The 21,198-nt window shown below is 45.6% G+C and overlaps 1 protein-coding gene and 1 long non-coding RNA gene across 3 annotated transcripts; one reads left to right on the top strand and one right to left on the bottom strand.

The window, feature by feature from the left end:
* The first annotated feature begins 3 nt into the window (after positions 1-3).
* LOC142988785 (uncharacterized) lies at positions 4-1,260 on the top strand. The gene is made up of 2 exons (XR_012960626.1): positions 4-345; positions 583-1,260. It is a non-coding gene; the product is annotated as an uncharacterized LOC142988785 (long non-coding RNA).
* Positions 918-20,310, bottom strand: itgb1a (integrin, beta 1a). Of its 2 annotated transcripts, none has more exons than XM_076138044.1 (16): positions 19,926-20,310; positions 9,458-9,524; positions 8,987-9,072; positions 8,557-8,773; positions 8,290-8,460; positions 7,914-8,152; positions 7,468-7,623; positions 7,243-7,338; positions 6,557-6,646; positions 6,153-6,293; positions 5,874-6,076; positions 5,366-5,604; positions 4,869-5,091; positions 3,925-4,160; positions 3,537-3,703; positions 918-2,184 (listed from the first exon to the last, which is right to left on the bottom strand). In XM_076138044.1, exons 2-16 carry the CDS (start codon positions 9,522-9,524, stop codon positions 2,119-2,121), a joined length of 2,397 nt encoding a protein of 798 aa, XP_075994159.1. In that variant the 5' UTR covers positions 19,926-20,310; the 3' UTR covers positions 918-2,118. The 2 variants fall into 2 exon arrangements, with proteins under 2 accessions (XP_075994159.1, XP_075994158.1); XM_076138043.1 differs by lacking the exon at positions 19,926-20,310 and adding an exon at positions 15,599-15,675.
* Positions 20,311-21,198: the final 888 nt, after the last annotated feature.

Below are 21,198 nucleotides of genomic sequence, written 5' to 3'. Positions count from 1 at the left end.
ATGTGTCACTGCACTTTACTGTAAATGATTCATTAGAAAACACACAATTGCAAAGTCAAATAAATGGTTTCTTCCGGCGTCGCTTACGACAGTGTCAGACTCTTAAGATACTTAAATAAACAATACCTGATGTAATCCAGACCGGCAAAGTTAAGATAGTGATGTCATCCAAACTAACAGTTACAACAACTGTGTCATAACATTAGTATAGTTTATCATTGGCTCTTCCAATATGAATACTTTTTTACTTTTTACGTGTTTGGTGCCGTATGTCACGTTTGTCTGTAGCTGGTGATTTGCAATGAAGCTGGACGTGGGTGTTTGGCCTGACGGTGGCGCTGTCTGGTGAGTATGTTGTCTGACTGAATATGTGGTCTAATTTGTGGCTCCTGTTATGTGATATAACCTGTTTATCAACATGTTTGATCAGTGAGATTCATAGAGTCATAATTGGTAGACAACTAGTAGAATATCATAGTGTATGTTGTAAAAGTAATAAGTTAAGATAAGTGCATACATACATAGTACATACATACATACTTTTAAAGTATGTTATCACAAAAGTATGTACATTATCTACAGGGGATGACGCACAATAATCCATTTCCTCCTCTGGACCTGCCCACATATCATCAGGGAGCTGTGCTGTCGCTGCTGTGTGCTGCAGTCTGCCCTGGGGGAGGGGTTGTTGGGAAAGGTTGCCAAGTGCATCAGGAAGGAGGATACAAACATTACCTAAAATTCATCCAGCAGGCAAAGGAAGAGGTGTCACCTTCAAGCTGGATTTGAACCAGCATCTTAAAGACATTTGAACATTCTCTGATTCTCTAATTTATCATCACTGTTGATAACGTTTCAGAAAATGACAACTGGTGAAAAATAGTCTCAATTATGAAGTCATGTCTCGGCTCCACAGAAAAGTGCACACAGTTTTTGTACTTTATTTAATAAATAAACTCATTCAGCATTGGGATAAACATGGAGGTGAAAGTAAAGGCACTTTGAAAACAATACTGCACGTGTGTGTGTGTGTGTGTGTGTGTGTGGTACTTCAGAGGCATTCAGGTGTGAAAACATTTCAGATGTGACTCATATGCTTCTAATACTTCAGTCTTACAATGTGACCAGTTCTACTAGTGTGTTCAACAGGCCACTTACACGGACATGGGGACAAAGGTTTGGCTTGCGTGATGAGAACACAGAGAAGGACCTGAGAATAAAGCATGAATAAAGAACAAAGTGAATTACCAGATAGAACAGTTCCTTTCCAAATATACAAATCCTTTGATTGTTCATCGCTGCCATGTAACAGTTTAAACAAGTTGTATTCAATCCCTTTGTGATAATGTATTCACACTATACATGAAGAATACTGACTTCAATCTTCATTCTCTGTCAGCTTCAGGTAAGAGAGCAGTACTCATCAAGAGCACAATAAAATGAAACATATCTCATATGTTAATGTTCAAACTTTAGTTAAGGACAAATTTAGAACAAATTTAAAACTGACCACTGCATCAATAAACGTCTAATGTTACCCTAATTTTGCTATTGCATACTTTTTAGATCTATACACTGGTTGAGATAATGGATAATGGCAGACAATATGCAAGTTAGACTCAGGTCCTGTCTTAAAAAACACAGAACACACAAGATCTCAGTGGCAGAGAGAGAGAGAGAGAGAGAGAGAGAGAGAGAGAGAGAGAGAGAGAGAGAGAGAGAGAGAGGAGAGAGAGAGAGAGAGAGAGAGAGGGAGAGAGAGATTGGTGATCATTAACTGTATATCCAAACATATATATCATAACCCTATATTGTGCACATTGTGTTGATAGAAAAGCAAAATCCTCTGCTCATATCAGGAATTTGATCATTTGCTAATCTGCTCCTTCATAGCTGAAACACATACGGTATGCTGTACATCCAAAATATGACAAATGAATAGTAAACATAAACGTTCATAAAAATACAATTGCAGTGGCGATACATTAAAACGAGGACGAGACGAGAAGAAAGGGCGACGAAGAAAAGATGAGCGACTCCTGCTGGGTCACAGTCCTGTGGCCGATACTGCAGTTGTTGAATTCTTGATAGCAGAGTTCAGTGAAAACTACTGGGCCATCATTTTCCTTCATATTTGGGATTGACCACAGTGGTGACAGCACTTTTGTAGATGGGATTTTCACCCTGAAAAACAAAAATACAGCTGAATTACAGCCGGGTCACCACTTAAATCAGCAAATATAATGCAGGCTGATTAGTGTGGATCAACGGAAAATGCAAACCACACAGGAAAGAAACAGGGTTATTACAAGATCTCTTTTGTAGTGATTGTTTACTGCACAAGTCATCCACCGTAGCTAATGTACATGCTAACACACCAAACACCAGGAGCCTCGTTTTTAAGGAGACAACATACTTACCAGACAAGATCTTTCTATTATAACCTTAAACACTGAATAGGTTTGAAGCTGTCTTATTGATCACAGCACACTCATGCAGATCTCTCCCACTCATCCTGTGAATCCATTTGTCTACTTTAATTCAGTGTTCTTGCAGTAATGAAAAAAGTGACACAGGTTTGAAACGACACGTAGATGTGGAAGCTGAGTGGAAGCAGGAGGTGGGAAGACAGAAGCAACTCATGCAGGGGAGTCAGGAAGAAAGGAAGAGGAAATACAAACTTAAAGGGCAGCAGCTTTGCGTCCATAGTTTGGATTCTGGAATTGATTGATAGGACTCTTGTATATAGGGTTGTCTTGCTACAGATAAGAGAATGAGGACAGAACAGATCTCAGAATGGAAATGAATAAAACAAAAACATCAACAGAAAGTAGGAAAAAGGAGAAACCATGAATGGAGGCCAGGGAGAGAAACAGAGGCAGGAAACGAGATGAAAACAGGAAGGAAATGCTTAGAGATTCTTCTAACTTCATCTAAATGTATGTACTTAACACACTCAGACCCTTGAATCACTGATAGAGACACACAGAGTGGAGCTCAGCGTTAATCAGGAATCATCAGATGTGTTTTCCTCTGTAGCTGTGACACAAGCTCCCCACTAGGTGGAGCCAGATCACAGTGCATAGAAATACGGTGGAAACTGGCCTTTTGTCATATTGATGTTGGCCGGTGATCCTATAGAGAAGAGGAAGTGGGGAGGGGAGGAGCTGTGGCCACTCCCCGAAAACAGTTCAGCTATGCCCAGGGCGCATAACATTCCCAAAAATGTCCACACAGTCTCCTACAATTTTCCTTTTGTTTTGAGAACGAGTCAAAAGCGGCTAAATGAATCTGGCTCTGCCGCTGTGAGGCGCTTATGAAGGAGAGCGAGGACGCTTATGATGATATCCACAGACCTGCAACGCTCATCTGCTGCTGAAAACAACAGATCGTCCAGTTTCTTACAGACCAATCACACAACACCTGTTTTCCACATCTCACTTACTCGCCCAAACACGGCGCTACAGCTCAGCCAAAATCAAAAATATTGATCCTACTCATGTTACACATGGCAGCTTTTACTTCCAGACACTCACTGTATCCCATTTGGCGTTCATCTTCTCCTTCTCGAACTTGGCGAACTCCCTTCTATCTTGGATTATCATTAGCAGTTTCCAGATGAGCAGGAGGGCCAAGCCAATGAGGACGATGCCAGCGACCACGCCCGCCACGATGGGGATGATGTCAGGACCAGCAGGGCACTCTAAGACACAAGAGCGCAGCAGAGGATTCAGCTGGTTTGGAATAACACGGTACAGAAATAACACGGCTCTGGACAAAACACGACATCACATGACCGTGTGTGAATACACAAATGATGTGTGTGTACATAGTGGCCGCCACACACACAACCCCTGTCATTTACTGAAAAGCAACTCTTTCCCCATGGACTGCTCCCAAAGCCGTGCAGGCCGTGCAGCTTACCCAGGTTGTCCACCACATGGACCTCCTTCTCTGTGTTGTTGTTGACAGCATAGGTGTAGTAGAACCAGCAGTCGTTGGCGTCCCGCTCCTTACAGTGCATCACAGGGTAGGACGCTTCGTTGGGCTGAGGCAGCTTGTCCCTGGCATTCACTTTAGTCATTGTAAAGTAGCTGCAGTCTCGCTCACACGTCTCCTTCTTCTCTCCCGTGCCGAATGCCCGACATTGGACGCACTCTCTAAAAATGGAATCAATGGAACGTTGGTGTGAGTGAAGAGAAATTGGATTTGCTCTGATCTCAGTCTGGGCTCCGTGGCGCTCATGGGAAATGTATTTGTCTTGGAATATTGTTTGGGACTTGGCAAAGTTCCTCTACTGTCCCAAACTCCACTACACTACATTTTCATTTGCAAAACAAAACTAGAATCAAATCCGTCCACATCTTCTGGTGTTTCCCTGTGTTTCCACCCTCTGTGGACGCTGAGACCATAGCCTGGCTTCTGTCTCACGTCATGAATTGTCCCTGTCCACACGTGAATCTGTGCAGCTCTCCTTCTCCTCTCTAATGGTTATCCCTCACACCAGCTGATACACTACACTCCCTAACATTCCCATTGGTTTCATCGCTTCTCAGTTGCAGTTGAAGTTGCAGTTTACAGCATTTTAGTCTCCTCAAAGGAAATGGTTACACTGAGGTCATACTGAGTAGATGCTCAGCCTGAACTTTGTACTGTGGAAGAAATTCTATACATCATACATCATCTCCACCCCATGCATCTCACCACTACATCACAAATCCACCATATACCCATATACTTCATATTCTGTAAACAATTTCGTTGGATAACATTCAAATGTACAGGTCCAGCTAATAAACCAGTAAGTCATGATCTGAATACGACACCTGATCAAACCAGAAGCTGCCCTGTTCTGATATTGGCCTTACTTGTGTTCGGTGCAGACCCCTGGACAGGTGGGACAGGTTTCACATGTGGGACCCTGGAACTTGGGGTCTGTGCACTTGCAGGTGCCACATTCACAGATCCCTCTGCCGTTACAGATCTGCTTGTTGCTGGCCAAACACGTGTTGGTGTCCAGTGAACAGTCACAGGCGCTGCCGGTCCACATGGGGTCACACACACACACCCGGCACATACACTCCCCGTGGCCTAGGACATAAAACAAAGACTCGTTTAATGTTGCTTCTCTTCTTCTCACCCAAACATCCGTCTGCTCTCAACACACACACACACACACACACACACACACACACACACACACACACACACACACACACACACACACACACACACACACACACACACACACACACACACACACACACACACACACACACACACACACACACACACACACACACACACACACACACACACACACACACACACACACACACACACACACACACACACACACCCTCACCTCCACACAGTTTGTTTCCAGAGCGGTCACAGTTGAAGTTGTCACACTCGCAGTACAGCCCGCTGTACCTCTCCTCTGGGTTGTCCCTCTTCTTGCACTCACACGTGCCGCACACACAGTCTCCGTTGTTGCTGCAGATGTCTGTGCCGTTGTCTTTGCGGCAGGTGCGGTCCATGTCCTCCGTAGCCACGTCGTTGCTGCTGCATTCACACTGTCTGCCCACTCGTCCGTCATTACACCTGAGAAGAGGGGAGGGGAAGGTTGCATTGGTATTTTCGTGATTTCAACACAAAACTGAATTCTACAGTGCCAGAAAAAACTAAACCAATCACAAGTTTATGTAATTATTGTGTCTTAAACTCTTGGTTGACTTAATCCAAGAGAAGTTTCCCAATTTGGTCTTTTTATATGGGTCATGCTTCTTGTGGAGTGATCTGCTGTATTTGACTTTGTTGGACATAGCATATGTGGCATTATATAATAGTTAAATGTTCCGGGCAGAACTTACTTGCAGGCTCCACATTCATGCGTTCCGTTGCCATGGTGGCACAGTGGGCTGTTCTTCACACCTTCCTTGTGACAGTCACACTCACAGATGAAGTGGAGCGTTATCTCCACCTCCTCTGTAAACCCGAGGGGTTTGATCTTAATGGTTTCAGGCTTGCCCTGCTTGGGACAGCCCTTTGACGTCACATTGATTGTAAACGTAACCTGGAAAGGAAAGAGCAGACCTGGCTTAGTGCCCTGAAGTAGTGGAAATAAGAACAATGTCTGTCCAAACGCCCACCTCGTCTCCAATAGAGATATTGGAGCACTTCCGTCCGCTTTCTCCCTCACTAACCACTCCGTTCTTACAGCGGGACGTGTAAGCGATGGTCACTCCGTCTGGAAGCTTGCTGTTCTCCAGAATGACCTCTGATGAGAGCGACTGCCAGGAACAGAGATAACAACCCCATTGTTATTATATCCTGCAGTGGAATTCCATGCGGTAGCTTTGTTTTGACAGTGTTACAATACACAAAGGCTCAGCTGAGCCCTGAATGAGCGTACATGTTTGACTGCTCAAGTCCTTTCCAACTCGTTCACGGCGCTGGATACTTTAATGTGGTCCGTGTCAGTAAACAGTGACTTAATCATAGTTTCTTACAATAGCGTTTGAAGATGACAGGAGTGTGTGTATGGTGTACTTACGTTGTAAGCGTCTATAATAAGGTTGATTACATTGCTTGAGTTGGCAGACAGTGTGCCAACCGCAGACTTTGGGATCAGATTCTTCAACTCCTGAAGAGAGAAGAAAAGTTTAGTATAAACCTTCATCAACCTGATCATCTCTGGAATCTCAGCAAGCTCCGGCGCAGCGCAAGAATGCTTTGCTCTGACCCTTTCAACTGTTGTTCCACCTGGAGCTCATAGAGTCGCAGCACCAGAGCAGAAAAGCCTCAGAAAGGCGCCGTTGTACTGCAGCGATTTCAATCTGCGTGGCAACCATGTTGTATTGATCAATGCAATATGGTTTTAAAGCTCGGGTTTGTGAGATGGTGATTGTTTGAGAAAAGAAACACAGCTACACAAACACACAGACGGAACAATAACTATTGTTGCAAGCAAGAATATGGCAACAAAGTAATCTGCCCCATTTCAGATGAGAGTGCTTCGATCCAAGTTTGGCACTGTTTCATTTATGAGAATGGAAACGTTATGTTATAAGATTCAAACTGTAAAGAACAGAAATATTGAGTCTTGAGATTGCAGCTTTGGTGAAAATATAGAAGAGTTGTAAAGTGTTGATTTGACAGTTTGTGGGTGGAATAGATTGAGCAGCCTGACAAACCCATCATTGTAAAAGATGAAACGGAGTGATCAGAGTGTGGACCCACCTGGTAAACGGGCTGGAACTCCTTTGTGACTGCAAAGATGGTTTGAATGTTGTTGTCGCTGAGCTTCTGAACCAGGTGAGCAATAGAGGGGTAGTCCTGAAGGAACAACATCCTCATTACACCTCCACAAATACTCATCAGAACGAGTAGAGATCCATGATCAAATCCAAAATGAAGACCATCCAGAGTAAAGTAAGTAAGTATGCAGAAGCCTTTGACACTCACATAGTAATGGCTCATGGTGTAGATGTTGTTCTCCAGGTGACACTTTCCATCGTTGGGCAGCACGATGCCTCCCAGTTTGCCGTCTCCAGCAAAGTGAAAGCCAGCGTCAGTGGAGAACACCAACAGGCGAGTCACATTCCTCCAGCCAATTTGCTCCTGAGACATGAGAGGAAATATTCACTACAACGACTACCTGGAGATAAAATATAAAGAGCATTGTGTCGACACGCAGCTCCACAAACGCTTCGGGCAGTGACTGAGCTTAGACTGTGATTATCCCTGCGTCCAAACATCGCCTTGTAAACAGCCAGGACTCATTACGTTTATCTTACACATCGCCACATAAACCTGTTTATTGGTCCTATATCGCAGCAAGCAAGTGGCATAATTGTGGGAATCTCAGCTGAAATTGAGACCCTGAGTATTTCTTCATTTCCTCTGCTTACCCCACACACAGCCACTTGCATGATGGCGTCAAACCCCCCCTCAGGAGAATCCAGGTTTCCAGAGATGTGCTGCTGGCCCACCAGGGTGTTGAACCTCTGGCCGTCGTTGGTCAGCTTCAGGACGTTCTTGTAGCTGAACGGGCTGGTGCAGTTCTGATCACCGGTGCAGGGGTTCAGCAGCTTGGCAGGCGTGGTGCTGATGTACGGCATGACGGTTTTCTCCACAAAGGAACCAAACCCTTTCAAAACAAACAGGCAAACTATTAGACTCAACATCAAGGTCAAAGGTCAGATTGATGGACTTGCTCAGAATACTAATAAAATCAATGTTGGCTTTCAGTGTTTGACTTCTGTGGTCAACCATGCAGATCCTCACCTATCCTGAAGTCTGTCGTGATCTTTGACATCTCCAGCATCAGATGGGTTCCCAGGTTCTTGACGTTCTCCAAATCGTCCTTCATAGAGTAGGACAGGTCCATCAGGTAGTACAGGTCGATGGGGTAATCTTCTGCTCGTTTGAACTTCAGGTTGAAGGACTGCGGCTCACCTACAGACACGTATCATAGAATCACATTTAACATCCTTACTCGAATCCAAACTGAAGCATCAAAACTAGAAGAGAGCGACTCGAGTAGATCCTCACCAGATCGGAGGGTGAGGCTGAGTTTCTGGGGCTGGATCTGAGTGATGTCCTCTGGCTTAGAGTTGTCTCCTTTGCGGCGGTTTGTCACCATCTTGTTCTTCAGAATCCTTTGCCCCCCCCGTGGGTTCTCAATCATGGCCTCGGCACAGCCCCTCTTCACCAGAGACTGCAGCTCATCACAGCGGGTCGATACCGTCTCACCCTGTTTCAGGAAGTCCTGGAGGGCAGCCAGACTAAAGTTAGATCTGGATAGGCTAGATCTGCAATGACTAGACGATGTAATACAGGGGCCATATACTCTATATTTGAACCCATGCACTAGATGGATACTACTCTATACTTCTAGTAACAGAAAGTTCAAACATAAGTATAACCAGTGCATCATCCTGCAGTTCCCAGGGATGAATATAGGCTTGAATGGTTGACATACTGGATCTGTGCACCAGCCACACTTGGCTCCAGCCTGGATGCACTCCCCGCAGAACTTGGCGTTGGCATTAATGCACTCGTTCCCCTCTGGAGGGAAAACAAAGAGAGGAGAGGAGGAACATGGTCACAGAGGAACGCGTCCTGAAACGTAAGCAGCCCTGTTAAGCTCCCTGTGTTTAAATGAAGCTCATGCTGGAACTCTGGATTGCTCCATCTTTTCCATGATGCACACTGAGGTGGAGCTCAGCTTTGGGTTAGTGACATCATGAAGCTGGAAGAAGAAGAAGCCTGCGTCTCTCTGGAGACAGAGGTCGTCGTCAGTCTGAGTTGTACGTTTGAAACGCAAGTGGACATCAACAAAATTACATCAGCGTGATCAGTGTGCAGAGTAGTGATGTCACTGCGCGGCTCTATGTAAGATGAGCCGGGTCAGTGTGTTGTGTGTGTAGGTGATGGGACAGGGGCGTCCTACCTTTCTGAGCGCTGCTGTAACAGAACACTCCTAACAGTGAAGCTATCAAGAGCAGCTTCAGGTCCATCTGAAAGAAAACACACACACACATTTCATCAAACTGTGCCTTAGATTTGTTTTCACGCAACACAAAAGACTGCTGCTCTTATTTTGAAAGGCAATATGCAAAGCAACTCTCTCTGCTGTGTGGTAACCTGGGTAACCTAGAGTGCTGTGATTCATAATTTGCAGGACAAATGGATCCCTGAGTCTCTAAGTCACAGTGAGATGATGGAGCTCATCTGTAAATGGCTCATTTCTAATTGCAGGTAATAAACTACCTTCTGACAGGAGCTTTGCTATTCTCAGGCGGGCAATTCACTGAGCCCATTCTCCCACAGACAGACCTACACACACTCCAGTACAGGCAGACATGTAGAAGGCCACCACACACACACACACACACACACACACACACACACACACACACACACACACACACACACACACACACACACACACACACACACAGCTGTGCAGCCTTCCCATTACCCTCCTACCAAACCCTTTTACTGTAAATAGCCTAGGCTGCCTTTATCCAGCTCTTTTCTTGTCGTGTGTATTGATCCCTGGACTGATCCCTGGGTCTGTGAGCCCTCAGTTCGGCCACATTTATCCATCATCCTCCACTCTTAATGCAAAGCTCATTACTTACTAATGACAATTGGGACTGCAGGGCGCTCGGCGTCCTTAAATGGCTCGTTTATGAGCAGAGACACCAAGAGGACAACCATGGGTTTCCAACACAAAAGGGTATATGTGTAAATGTGTGTAAATGTGTGAGTTGTGCTATAATGAATGACAGAAATCCTTCACTGTTCAGAGCAGAGATGTTGTGCCGTATGGATTGGCAGATTGAACAGGATTGTACCGAGATGACATCGTCCGATTAAGATGTTTACATACATGAATAACTCCATTTAGTCTGATAATCTAGGAACTGTTGTCAGTATACTTTGATTTCTGCAGATTTCAATCACACTGTGGTTTATATATGAAGGTTCTAAAAGGTGTTACAGCTTAAATTTAAGTTTTTAAGTGCATGTAAATGTACTAACTGACATAAGACACACATAAGAACTGATGGAGGACACGAATAAGCTCTTGATGGGACAGAGAACTCTTCAACCCCAGATAACTCTTCATCCCCAGAGTGTAATAAGCACACAGCCTGGGTCAACTATGTTCCCTCCTCACTACACAGAGGGAACCTTCCTCTGACAGGCTGGGAACACTTCAGCCTTCACATGTGTCTGGACATCATCATTCAACAGTTGTTATCCAGAACACTGACCCGGTTCCTTATTATCTTGATTCCAGAGGAGGTGTACAGTTCATATCTCAGTGCACTGGGGTCACAGATGGGGGGCGGTGGGGGGGGGTAAACTATGAGTTCAGACTCGGCGCTGCAGAACTTCTTCCACCAGTATCTCCAGTAAAAGATTTGATTTGCATTTCAGGCACATCAGCACTTTGAACCGCTCACATATGCAGATCACAAGCTGTCCCTCATCAGCCCTTCAGTTAAGATCAGCTATTGTTCTGATTCTCCTTTGTGCCTATCTGCTGTACCACGGAGGTCCATCTGCTGTGCACATACAAAGACAAAACCATCTACAAATGTCCCACAAGATGTCTTTGATTTAGTCGGTTTTGTTGTGGGATTCATTTCTTATTATGGAGCCATGAAGAGGAATAACTCAGCTTCCACAGAGACAGGAAGTCAGCCAGAATCCCTGGATCGTCCGGGTTACTTCACCATCTATTCAGCGAACAGCTGAGCCCACGTATACACAGAGAGCCTCGTTCAGCCTGGGTGGAGGTACAAGTTACGGGGTAGCATAGATTGTTTATTTGGAGGGAAACCTACTTTCTTTAAGGTGCTTAAAGACTCAAAGTTCTTCTTCGCTCTTTCTCAGTCCAACTAGACGTCTCTCTCTACAAACATCATCTCTCTCTCTGCACACACACGGACCGTCTTCATTTCTTGTCCACATTTTTGAGCAAAATAAAGCCAGGTGTCATTATTTGTCTGCCTCCTTATTTATTTCCTGCCTGACCATAAATAACCGACTCCTGGGGCTCGTTTCCCTGAGCGTCCCCCCAGTAGCTGCTGCTGCTGCTGCTGCTGCTGCTGTCTGCTGGGCCGGGTCATACAGCATGTGGTTCAGATTAAAGCCAGACAGGCAGAGATACAGCCACTCCTCAATTTAAAGATACAAACTACACACAACACGGGACCCAAATCCCTTTATACGCTTTTATAACTTTGCTTGACCAATAGCTGTTAGGAGTCTATTCACAGAGACAACATTAAAAGGCTGCATTCCCTCTCACTGTGGTAAAGGAGGCTCTGACGCTCCGTGCGCTCGGTGTTAAGTGATGCATTCCTGAGCCCAGCGTGTGTGTGTGTGTGTGTGTGTGTGTGTGTGAGTCAGTGTCCGTTTATACAGACACAGAGGGCAGACGGCCTGTCTACAGCGCCCAGATTAGATCCACTGGCCTGAATGTGTGTATGAGGGAGAGAGGGAGAGAGAGGGAGAGAGAATAAAAACAATAATAAAGGTGTCACTAAATGTTGATGCGACCACACCAGTAGATGTTAACCTGCTGATCCATTCTATCTATGTGCCACAGACATTAGAGCCACTGGAAGAGTTTGAGCTTGAGCTTGAGCTTTTGCCTTTGCCTTTGCAGAGCCTCTCTCTCTCTCTCTCCGTCTCTCTCTCCCTCGTATGCACACCACGTCTATAAAACACCAGCGAGGTGACAAGTTAGAAAAACAACCATGGTGTCTTCTATCCCACAGCAGCTGCAGAATGGAATGCTCCCAAAACCACGGTAAAATATAGAACACAGGACCGGGAGCAGGCCAGGATATGGGGAGTAGAAGGGAACGCTGCCTTCAAATACCATCAACTGTTTACCATGAACAGCCTCTCACAAGCTTCATGATTCATATTTGTCATAATGTCTGTGTACATTCTACCAAACAGAGCTTCAGCTGAGCTTTGATTGACTTCTCTTTGGGGCTTTTTCCTGCTTTCTCTGCTGAGGTACCAATAATAATAAAACCTCATGGAGGACACAGTTGGCGGACAGCTCTTAAGCGCCACTGAGAGCTTTCCTGCTTTCAAGAGATTAGTCTTGTTTATGCGGAGCTGAATCTCTGAATCTCTGCCACCCTGGCCTGAGACATCGTACCTCATGGTAAATGCGTCCAGCGTCGCCAATGAGCTGCAGATGATTAGAGACAACTCACAGCTCCATGGAGAGTGGAACAGAGATGGAGAGGAGAAACTTTAACACACTGGATGTCAATGCAGGACCTTGTTGTTGGGAGCACTTAATTTCATTGCAACACACACGCACACACACACACACACACACACACACACACACACACACACACACACACACACACACACACACACACACACACACACACACACACACACACACACAGTTTTCCACTGAACGCCATCATGAATCATAATCTGATTTATGGATTTTGAAAAGTGCTCACCCCAAATCTCCAAACTTTCCCAATCTGAACGGTTTGTGCGTCAGAGATGAATGACAGTGTTGACGTGAGGGGAGGATGGAGAGAGACTATTAAGATATTTTGGAAACAATAACCACGAAGGCCTGAAAGTATTTGTCCATGGAAAAGTTTACAGAGAGCTTAGAGGGAAGAGAAAGAGAAACACTGAGCTTCCTTCCTCCCTGAAGAGAAGATGAAGGAGCAGACAATAACACACTCCTACACCTGCACTGTCACACAACACTGTCTTTGAACTATGACACAATACACTCGCATGTCACAGTTGGTTCATCAGTGTGTGTTGTGTGTGTACCCGTGTCCCCACACACACTGGGGTCGAGTCTTCACACTAACTGACAGCTTACAGACGTCAGGAGAAGAGGATGAAGAGCTGTGTGTGTGTGTGTGTGTGTGTGTGTGTGTGTGTGTGTGTGTGTGTGTGTGTGTGTGTGTGTGTGTGTGTGTGTGGTGCCATGACACTGAAGCAGAGGAAGCTGCAGTTATTTTCACCCAACCTTCACCCACAAACTTCCCTTTAAGCTGAGCTACAGTTGTGTTGTGTTGTGTCGGTCGTCCAACTGACAAAAACAATGATAGCTGCAGAGAGAGAGGGAGAGAGAGAGAGTGTGTGACAGAGCAAAGCGTCCAGAGCAGGAAGACAGAGCGGACGATGGCTCAGAGTGACAGCGCGCTCTGTAAAAAGAAAGTCTGGTCCTGAACTACCTTCACTCAGAATGATTATCTTCTCCTCGAGCATTGAAAGGGAGGAATGCAAAAGAAGGAAAAACAGGAAAGGGCAGTGCAGACTTCCCTACTTGGAGCGGAAAGGGGCCGTCTCAAGTCTAAAGTCTCCTGGAGCATCTATGGAGTCGGCCCATCATCCTCCTCCTCCTCCTCCTCCTCCCCCTCTGTCATTCCACTTTGTTTTGTAATTCCACTTTTCTGATTCCTTTCAGTGGAATGTGAGGCTTTGTTGGATCATTTGATGACAAACGAACACAACTGTTTCAGGATAAACAGCAGATCTGTAGTAACATTATCTTACATGTTACTGATATCTGGATAACTGTAACATTTTGAAGATACAGTATCTTTGGTATGCTGCACCCCCATCCTCCCATGTTTCCTTCCTCTCTGCCTAACACTCTCTCCCGCCTCCTTCTCACCACCCACACAATCGCTGAGTTCACTCCTTCCACTGTGAGCCAAACGCAACAGTTGGCCCTTGACTTCACACAGCGCGGGGGTAACATGTCTGCAGCCTGAGACGTGCAGACGGCAGACAGAGCTGCAGGAGAATACCAAACAGTGTCTCGTCTGTGTCTGTGTCTGTGACCACCCTGCCCTTAACCCCTCAACCTCTCATATCAGACAAAGGCAGTGAGACGGGGCTGCCCTCTGAGTCAGAGACAGTGATGGATCCTCGCTGTAAAAGCCTCCGTGTGCTAACGGGACAGAGGCTGATGGCTTCACACACACACTGTGCTGCTGCTGCTGCTGCTGCTGCTGCTTCTCTGCAGCACACGGGTCCATGTGGTTTGGGTTCCACTGATCTTTCCACAGAAAAATGTCAGATAATAGGCATACAGGCAGAAGTGAGGAGAGATGTTAGTTTCCACGTTCACAGGAACATTCCAGTGTGAAAACCAAAACATTCATCCAATGTGAAAACACAAACTGGGTCAGAGAGAAGGAGCAAGAAAGCACTGAGAGCAAACGTGCAACCTTCCTCTAAGACTACAATAAGATGTTTGAAGATATTAACATTAATATTATTAGTAACATGTACATGCAGTTGTAACCAGGGCCAACACGCCAACACGCCAACACGCCAACTTAAAGCACACAGACTCACTGCAGCAGCATTTCCAAACAAAAGGAGTGCAACTATTGTTTGTATAATTATTGTTATGATCAAGATGGAGAAGAAGAAGCTGATGATGATGGAGGAGGAGTTCAGGCTCCTACACAGAGCATGTAGCTTACAGCGGACCAACATTCCCCGTGTATGTGACAGAAGCTATAAATACACTCCAGCAGCCGTATTGGCCCTGGGAACAACTTCACGTAACTGCACTACTTTCCCAGACAGCAAGATCAATGCTGCTCCTGTTCCGGATTTATTTCTGCCCCTTAAAATACTTTTGCATTGAACAGCAGTCAGATCACAGCACTTTGGTGGAAACGAGGAGGGCCGAGCCTGAAGCCACGTCTATAATAAAACAGCCAGGGAGCGAAAATAGCTGTGTGGTGCTCACAAGTTATTCCTGACCTGTTCTCCTCAGGTGGCCTGGGCTCTCACACTCCCACAGGCGTCTACAAGCTTCCAGGGAGTTGCAAAGTAAAACTCCTGCCCTTCTAGACGCTACACGCTCCCTCACCTACACCTCCTGCACCAGGCGCCTGTAGAAATGAGTTTGACTTGTGCCTTTACTCGTTACGCAACAGCTTTAATGCCGTTACTGTGTATCTTTACATCTCAAGAGTGAGTTACAGACACTTGATAGGACACCCAAACATCTGTAAAAGCAGGCTTTTTACTGAGGCATCTGTTTTACCATTTATGGTGATCCAGTGAAAGTGGACCCAGAGACGAGCAGTGAGTATCCAATTTCTCACCGAGCTGTATAATGGACTGGTTTGAGGGATATGGTAGGAATGGCTGACTGTGACTCTCCGATCTGGATTGTAAAGCCTCCCCACACCCCCCCGTCATTGCTGAGTCGGCCCTTCCTTTACAGAAACACAGGAAGCACCATCAAATCACACAGGAAGCCCGTATCATGGTGCTTGGCAACCGGCTATAAGGTCCCCTTGAAGCCCGAGGTATGAAGATGAGATAGTCTTCATTCAATGGAGAAAGGAAGAAAGAGGCATAAAGCAGGACAAAGGAGAGAGAGAGAGAGAGAGAGAGAGAGAGAGAGAGAGAGAGAGAGAGAGAGAGAGAGAGAGAGAGAGAGAGCCATCTTGTTGCTGAATTGAAAATGCAGCGAGAGGCAAAAAAGGGCAGAATCAAGCCCGTCTGATACCAAAGTCTGAACCAGACCCTCAATGCAGTCTAAGCTGTGGGCGGAGCTGGAAAAAGACGGAGTTTGTGTGTCAGCACTGGCAAGGGACTGTGGAAATAAACTGGCAATCACTGTCATTGATACATGACAGCAGCCTGTCACCTCAAATATGTAGAGCAGGAAGACGAGCAATGGAGATGTAATGGTCCTACAATGAGCTGGCTGAGAAGACCTGCTATGGGAGAAGACTGTAGCCAAGTAGAGATGCCATAAACAACTTACAATGCTCAAATATGTAGCAGTCTTTAGTCTTTTCTCCTTCTGATACGTCCCAGAGAAGCTTTAAGTCCACACACATCAGTACTCTTGAGTCTTGTCCTCATAGGTCCTGGAAAGTTAAACGACGTGTTGTGTTTGTGTTCTAAAGCTAACATTAAAGGAAATGATGAATGAACCAAAACAAAATGTGAGCTCTGACCCAATAAGCCATTTGATATTTAGATCAATAATGTCTAAAAGGACAAATCAGAGGCAGAACAGACAAAAGACAAGCAGTTGGTTGGACCTGTACAAAGAGCCTGAATGTCTTTTTCTTCTGTTTCATATCAAACTTAAAGTGGTTTTAAACAAGTCCAGATCAGTATCTAGCACGAGGAACATCTTGAGCTCTTATGTGACGTCTACAAAGACACTTGAGTCAAAAACAGAAAAGAATACAGTTTGATTAATGATATAAAAAAGAACAACATGTCAGCTACCTAATGAAACAGGAGCGGCGCTGCACTATGAAGCTAAACTATACGAGGTGTCCAACAGAAGCTCACACACAGCAAAGGTCGAGTACAAACTGCTGCTCTGTTATTCTTACACAGTTGGGTTTTAACCTGACTGATTCTTTGCACCATGCAGTCTGTGGCAGCCAGCTGGGGACACCTCCACGCGGGTTTCTGCAGGGCCCGGAGCTTTGAAAGCCGGGACTTTAATGGCGTTCAGATGTCTTCCATTAGGCTCCAGGTTCAACACTTGAACTACAGGGCCTCTGTTCTTCTGTACCAGGGGAGCATGAACTCTGCAGACCTGAAACGGCGGCACAGCACCTCTACACGTAGCTCCTCTAGGGACCAGGGGAGAAATAACTGTCATGTTCCATTCGCAGGACATTCTTTAGGGGCCACAGATTGAACACCGTGTTCTAAAAAAATGTTTCCACTCAGGCAGACCTCTGTTACGCAACTTTAAAAGTTTGACGTTCTGGAACAATATACAGCTGTTGCTGAATAGACATGTTGGAAAAAGCTCTACAGCAGCTTTACCTATGGGCCCTCACACTGAGGGACGACACACATGAACTTGAGCTTCTACATTAGTTGGAATTCGGCTGCGTTTCCTGCGTTGTGGTTTTTTCAGACTTTCCACTAATAAGCTCCTGTGCCCATCAGAAACTTCCAGCACACAAAACTGTTTCAATAACATAAGAACTGAGTCAGGGGCAGTGTGGAAATGTGCTCAATGCCCCTCAGAAACACTTTCTCTCGCCTCTGCCTTTCTCAAAAGCAGGGGTGTGTCTGCACTCTGACACTATTCAGACGTGTTCAGAATTTCCCCACACGACGACGTCTCCATCATGAAGCTGTATAATGTCCAGTTCAACCGCCTGACAGCTGTAAAAACATGGAGAACCCCAGAAATCCTACAAACGATGGAACATACAACAACACCTTCACTGTCTACACACACACATGTATCACAGAGTTCCCTGTGTTCCAACCAACGAATATAATTTGACAAGTAGCCATATCGCCTCAAGTGCAGTGTCTCCATGACGATGTCCTCAAGGTAACGCATCATCAGAATGCATAACAATGACAGCAATCTATCTGAAGATGGACAGATATCAACAAGCATGCAAGCAAGCTGAAATAACACAAATTTCCTGTTGTAAGGAACAGGAACATCTGTGTGTGTTCCTCTGTCTGGAGTGGCAGCTCGCTGGTGGCACCCCGGACACAGAACACTGACATTGAGTTTGTGTTTGTGTCATGTTCAAGTCCAAGCTGAGAAACTACATGTGAAGAGAAGTAGTGGCGTTGCTGTTGGTGCATAAAGCCAAACAGGCTAGGCTGTGAATGAGAGCTACACAAACATCCACAGGCTCCGGCTCTTCAACCTTCAGCCTATCACAATAAACACAGTATGATGGATCTGCAGCCCACAACAGTACGCCACTATTTACTTCCGATAGAACACATTTAGACTCTTCTTGGCAGGCAGAGGTCAGTCTACACCACGCTGCCTCACAGAGCTGTTTTTAGAAGCCAGAGGCCCCTAAAAAGGCACAACACTGCCTTTGAGCTCAGCCTAGAGAGGAAGAGGGAGGAGGAAGGCCCTGCATGGGACAGCAGGTCTGGAGGTCCCAAACCAAACTCACAGACCCACCCCACAATCAAGCAGCAGAAGTCTCACCAGAGAGGGATTTCAGAGGAACCAAAGAGGAGAAGGAACTGAAGTTATTTGCTTGTTGAAAGTTTTGTATCTAATCTTGACTGTAACTACACTTGTTGTTGTTGTTGTTGTTGTTGTTGTGTGACTCAGAGAAATCATGGATAACTGCTCTCCTGGGTCATCAGTTGTAGAGCGTTTAAGCTGTGTGTGTGTGTGAGTGTGTGTGTGTGTCTACACACACCTGGTGGAGGTAAATGGTGGTAAAAGGCAATTATTGTTCTACTTTACACCTCAGCTTGATCTTCCCCTCCAGCTCACAGCGTGTGTTACACAGGGCAACACTGAGCATTCTTCACTCTGTGCCCACAGGGACGACTCTCTCTCACACACACACACACACACACACACACACTCAAAGAGGACACCTGCACATTAGGTGTACGTCACCCACTGACATAGAACGCACAAACACACACATGTGCGGAAGGAAGGAAATGGCTTGGTGTGTGTGTGCGTGTGTGCGTGTGTGCGTGTGTGTGTGTGTGTGTGTGTGTGTGTGTGTGTGTGTGTGTGTGTGTGTGGTCTCATAAATTGGGTGGGAGGTGACCCTTCAGCAGCTGCTCCCCAGGACTGGAGCAATGGATCAATCAGCTGATGGCTACTGTCCTTCAACCACAACCCCACACACACACTCACACACTCATACACCTGCCCCCACTGTTAAATGTACTTTCCTCCTCAGGCTCCCCTCTCCACCATCACATCTCTCCCCCCTCCATTGTGTTCAGCTCCACGCCCTTCCTCGTCCTGTCCTTCCTCCAGCCTCTCCTCCTTCCTCCAGCCTCTCCTCCTTCCTCCTTCCCTCCATTTCCCTAATTAACCTGAGTGCTTAGGCTCAGTGAGTAGTCAGCGCGCTCAGCCGTATTTACCTCGCTCTCCTCCACATGAACAGCAGGACCTCTCCAATCAGAGGAGGCTGAGCCGTGTGACAGATACTGCAGATACACACGTGTAACGTGATGTAGCCTTTAACACGGGATCACAGCTGTGTGACCTGCTGATGGCCTGTCAACAGCTCCATGACACGCCAACAGATCATGTGAGATCAATAAATCAATGACGTTAAAGAAAGAAAGACACAAAGGAAGGAAAGAAAGAAGGAAAGAATGAAAGAATTGTGTGAACATTGATATAACAGCCTGTTGCAGAGAAGAAGAAGAATAGATAGATAGATAGATAGATAGATAGATAGATAGATAGATAGATAGATAGATAGATAGATAGATAGATAGAGTATTCCAGGGTCACGATAAACATATTTAACACACAATAACACACCTAAAGGAACATTATCATGATAGTTTAGTTCATAGAAATACATGAAAGTGATCTAACAGCAGAATAAACACTTTATGCGATTGATCCTGGTGTTTACCTTGTGGCCGTGTTATTTCTGTGGTCGTGTCCCTCTGTAGGATGTGAGGGCTGAGCCGTTACGCAGCAGACAGTCAGACAGTCAGGCGGACAGACGGACAGACAGACAGCTTCTCTGCCCTGCTGGCACCGGGGGCCACTTTCTCCTCCGGAAAAGTCACGGCAGCTCTCCGGTGATTCTCATCTCTGTGCGCCGCTTCCCGCAGAGTCAAACATCTCAGGACGAACAGCAGAAACGGTCTGACTGCTGTCAATCACGACGGATCCGTGCGGAGCGTCAGCTGCGTCCGGATGAAGCGGCGGAGTCTCAGCGGCGGAGCGGCGGAGCAGCGGAGTCCCAGCGGCGGAGCGGCTCTGCTCCTCCGGTCCAACTACAGCGTGGAGTCAAGACACACAACACCACATGGGCTATTCCGGTTATGGCTTTCAAAATAAAACACCGCACGCGATCATTCCATAAGGCTTGTTATAAACATTATTATTTTTTACCATTTCCTCCGTCGAAGCCGATGTATAACGGCCTAACACACCAAATATGGTCTGCTTCCCAGTACAATAGTTAAGTATATCAAATAAAGCCCAGTGGGTGCGGGTAGTTGCATTCACTCGGCTACATGTAAGAACTACTCAGCAAAAAAAGACTTAGCATATAATTATTTCAAAAAGGTTAGTTTAGTTTGTTTGTGATTGTTAAGTGGTTATTTATTTTACATGTTAAACAAACGTATTGTACTAACGTATTGTACTAACGTCTCACCTTATTTATTTCGAAGCAAATCCATTTTAGTTTCCGGTTTTATTTTCTCTTATTTTAGCTGATTTAGCATCTCTGTCAGACTGCTAACGTCACCGCTTGAGGACCCCCCCCCCCCCTTCCACTCACAATATTGTCTATTTATACAGATGCTGCCGCTTTATATCGATCTATACAGGAGCCTGTAATTCTATTCATCATCATTCTCATCATCATCGTCATCATCATCATCATCAGCTGTTCTTCAGGAGTGGACTTCTACACATCATCACTTCTATACACATATGTAATATTTGTGCTGTCATGCAGACTAAAGCACAGATAAAGTTTTGGATCTCAGTGAAAAGTTTAAACTCATTTGTTTATTTTAAACTTGACACTTTATGGAAAATCTGGGAGAAAGTAAAACATTCAGTCTGAAGGATCCTTGTTTTTTACCTTTTCTTCAGATGACTTTGGAATGTTTGAGGTGTAAAAGATGAGTTTCCATAACCGGATATGAACCAGAGGCTGTTATTGG

Source organism: Genypterus blacodes, unplaced genomic scaffold (assembly GCF_046128005.1).
Source record: "Genypterus blacodes isolate CSIRO-AG114 ecotype Tasmania unplaced genomic scaffold, CSIRO-AGI_Gbla_v1 ptg000348l_1, whole genome shotgun sequence".
NCBI classification, from domain to species: Eukaryota; Metazoa; Chordata; class Actinopteri; order Ophidiiformes; family Ophidiidae; genus Genypterus; species Genypterus blacodes.
The sequence above is the reverse complement of the archived record's forward strand: the minus strand, read 5'-3'. Positions and strand labels throughout refer to the sequence as shown.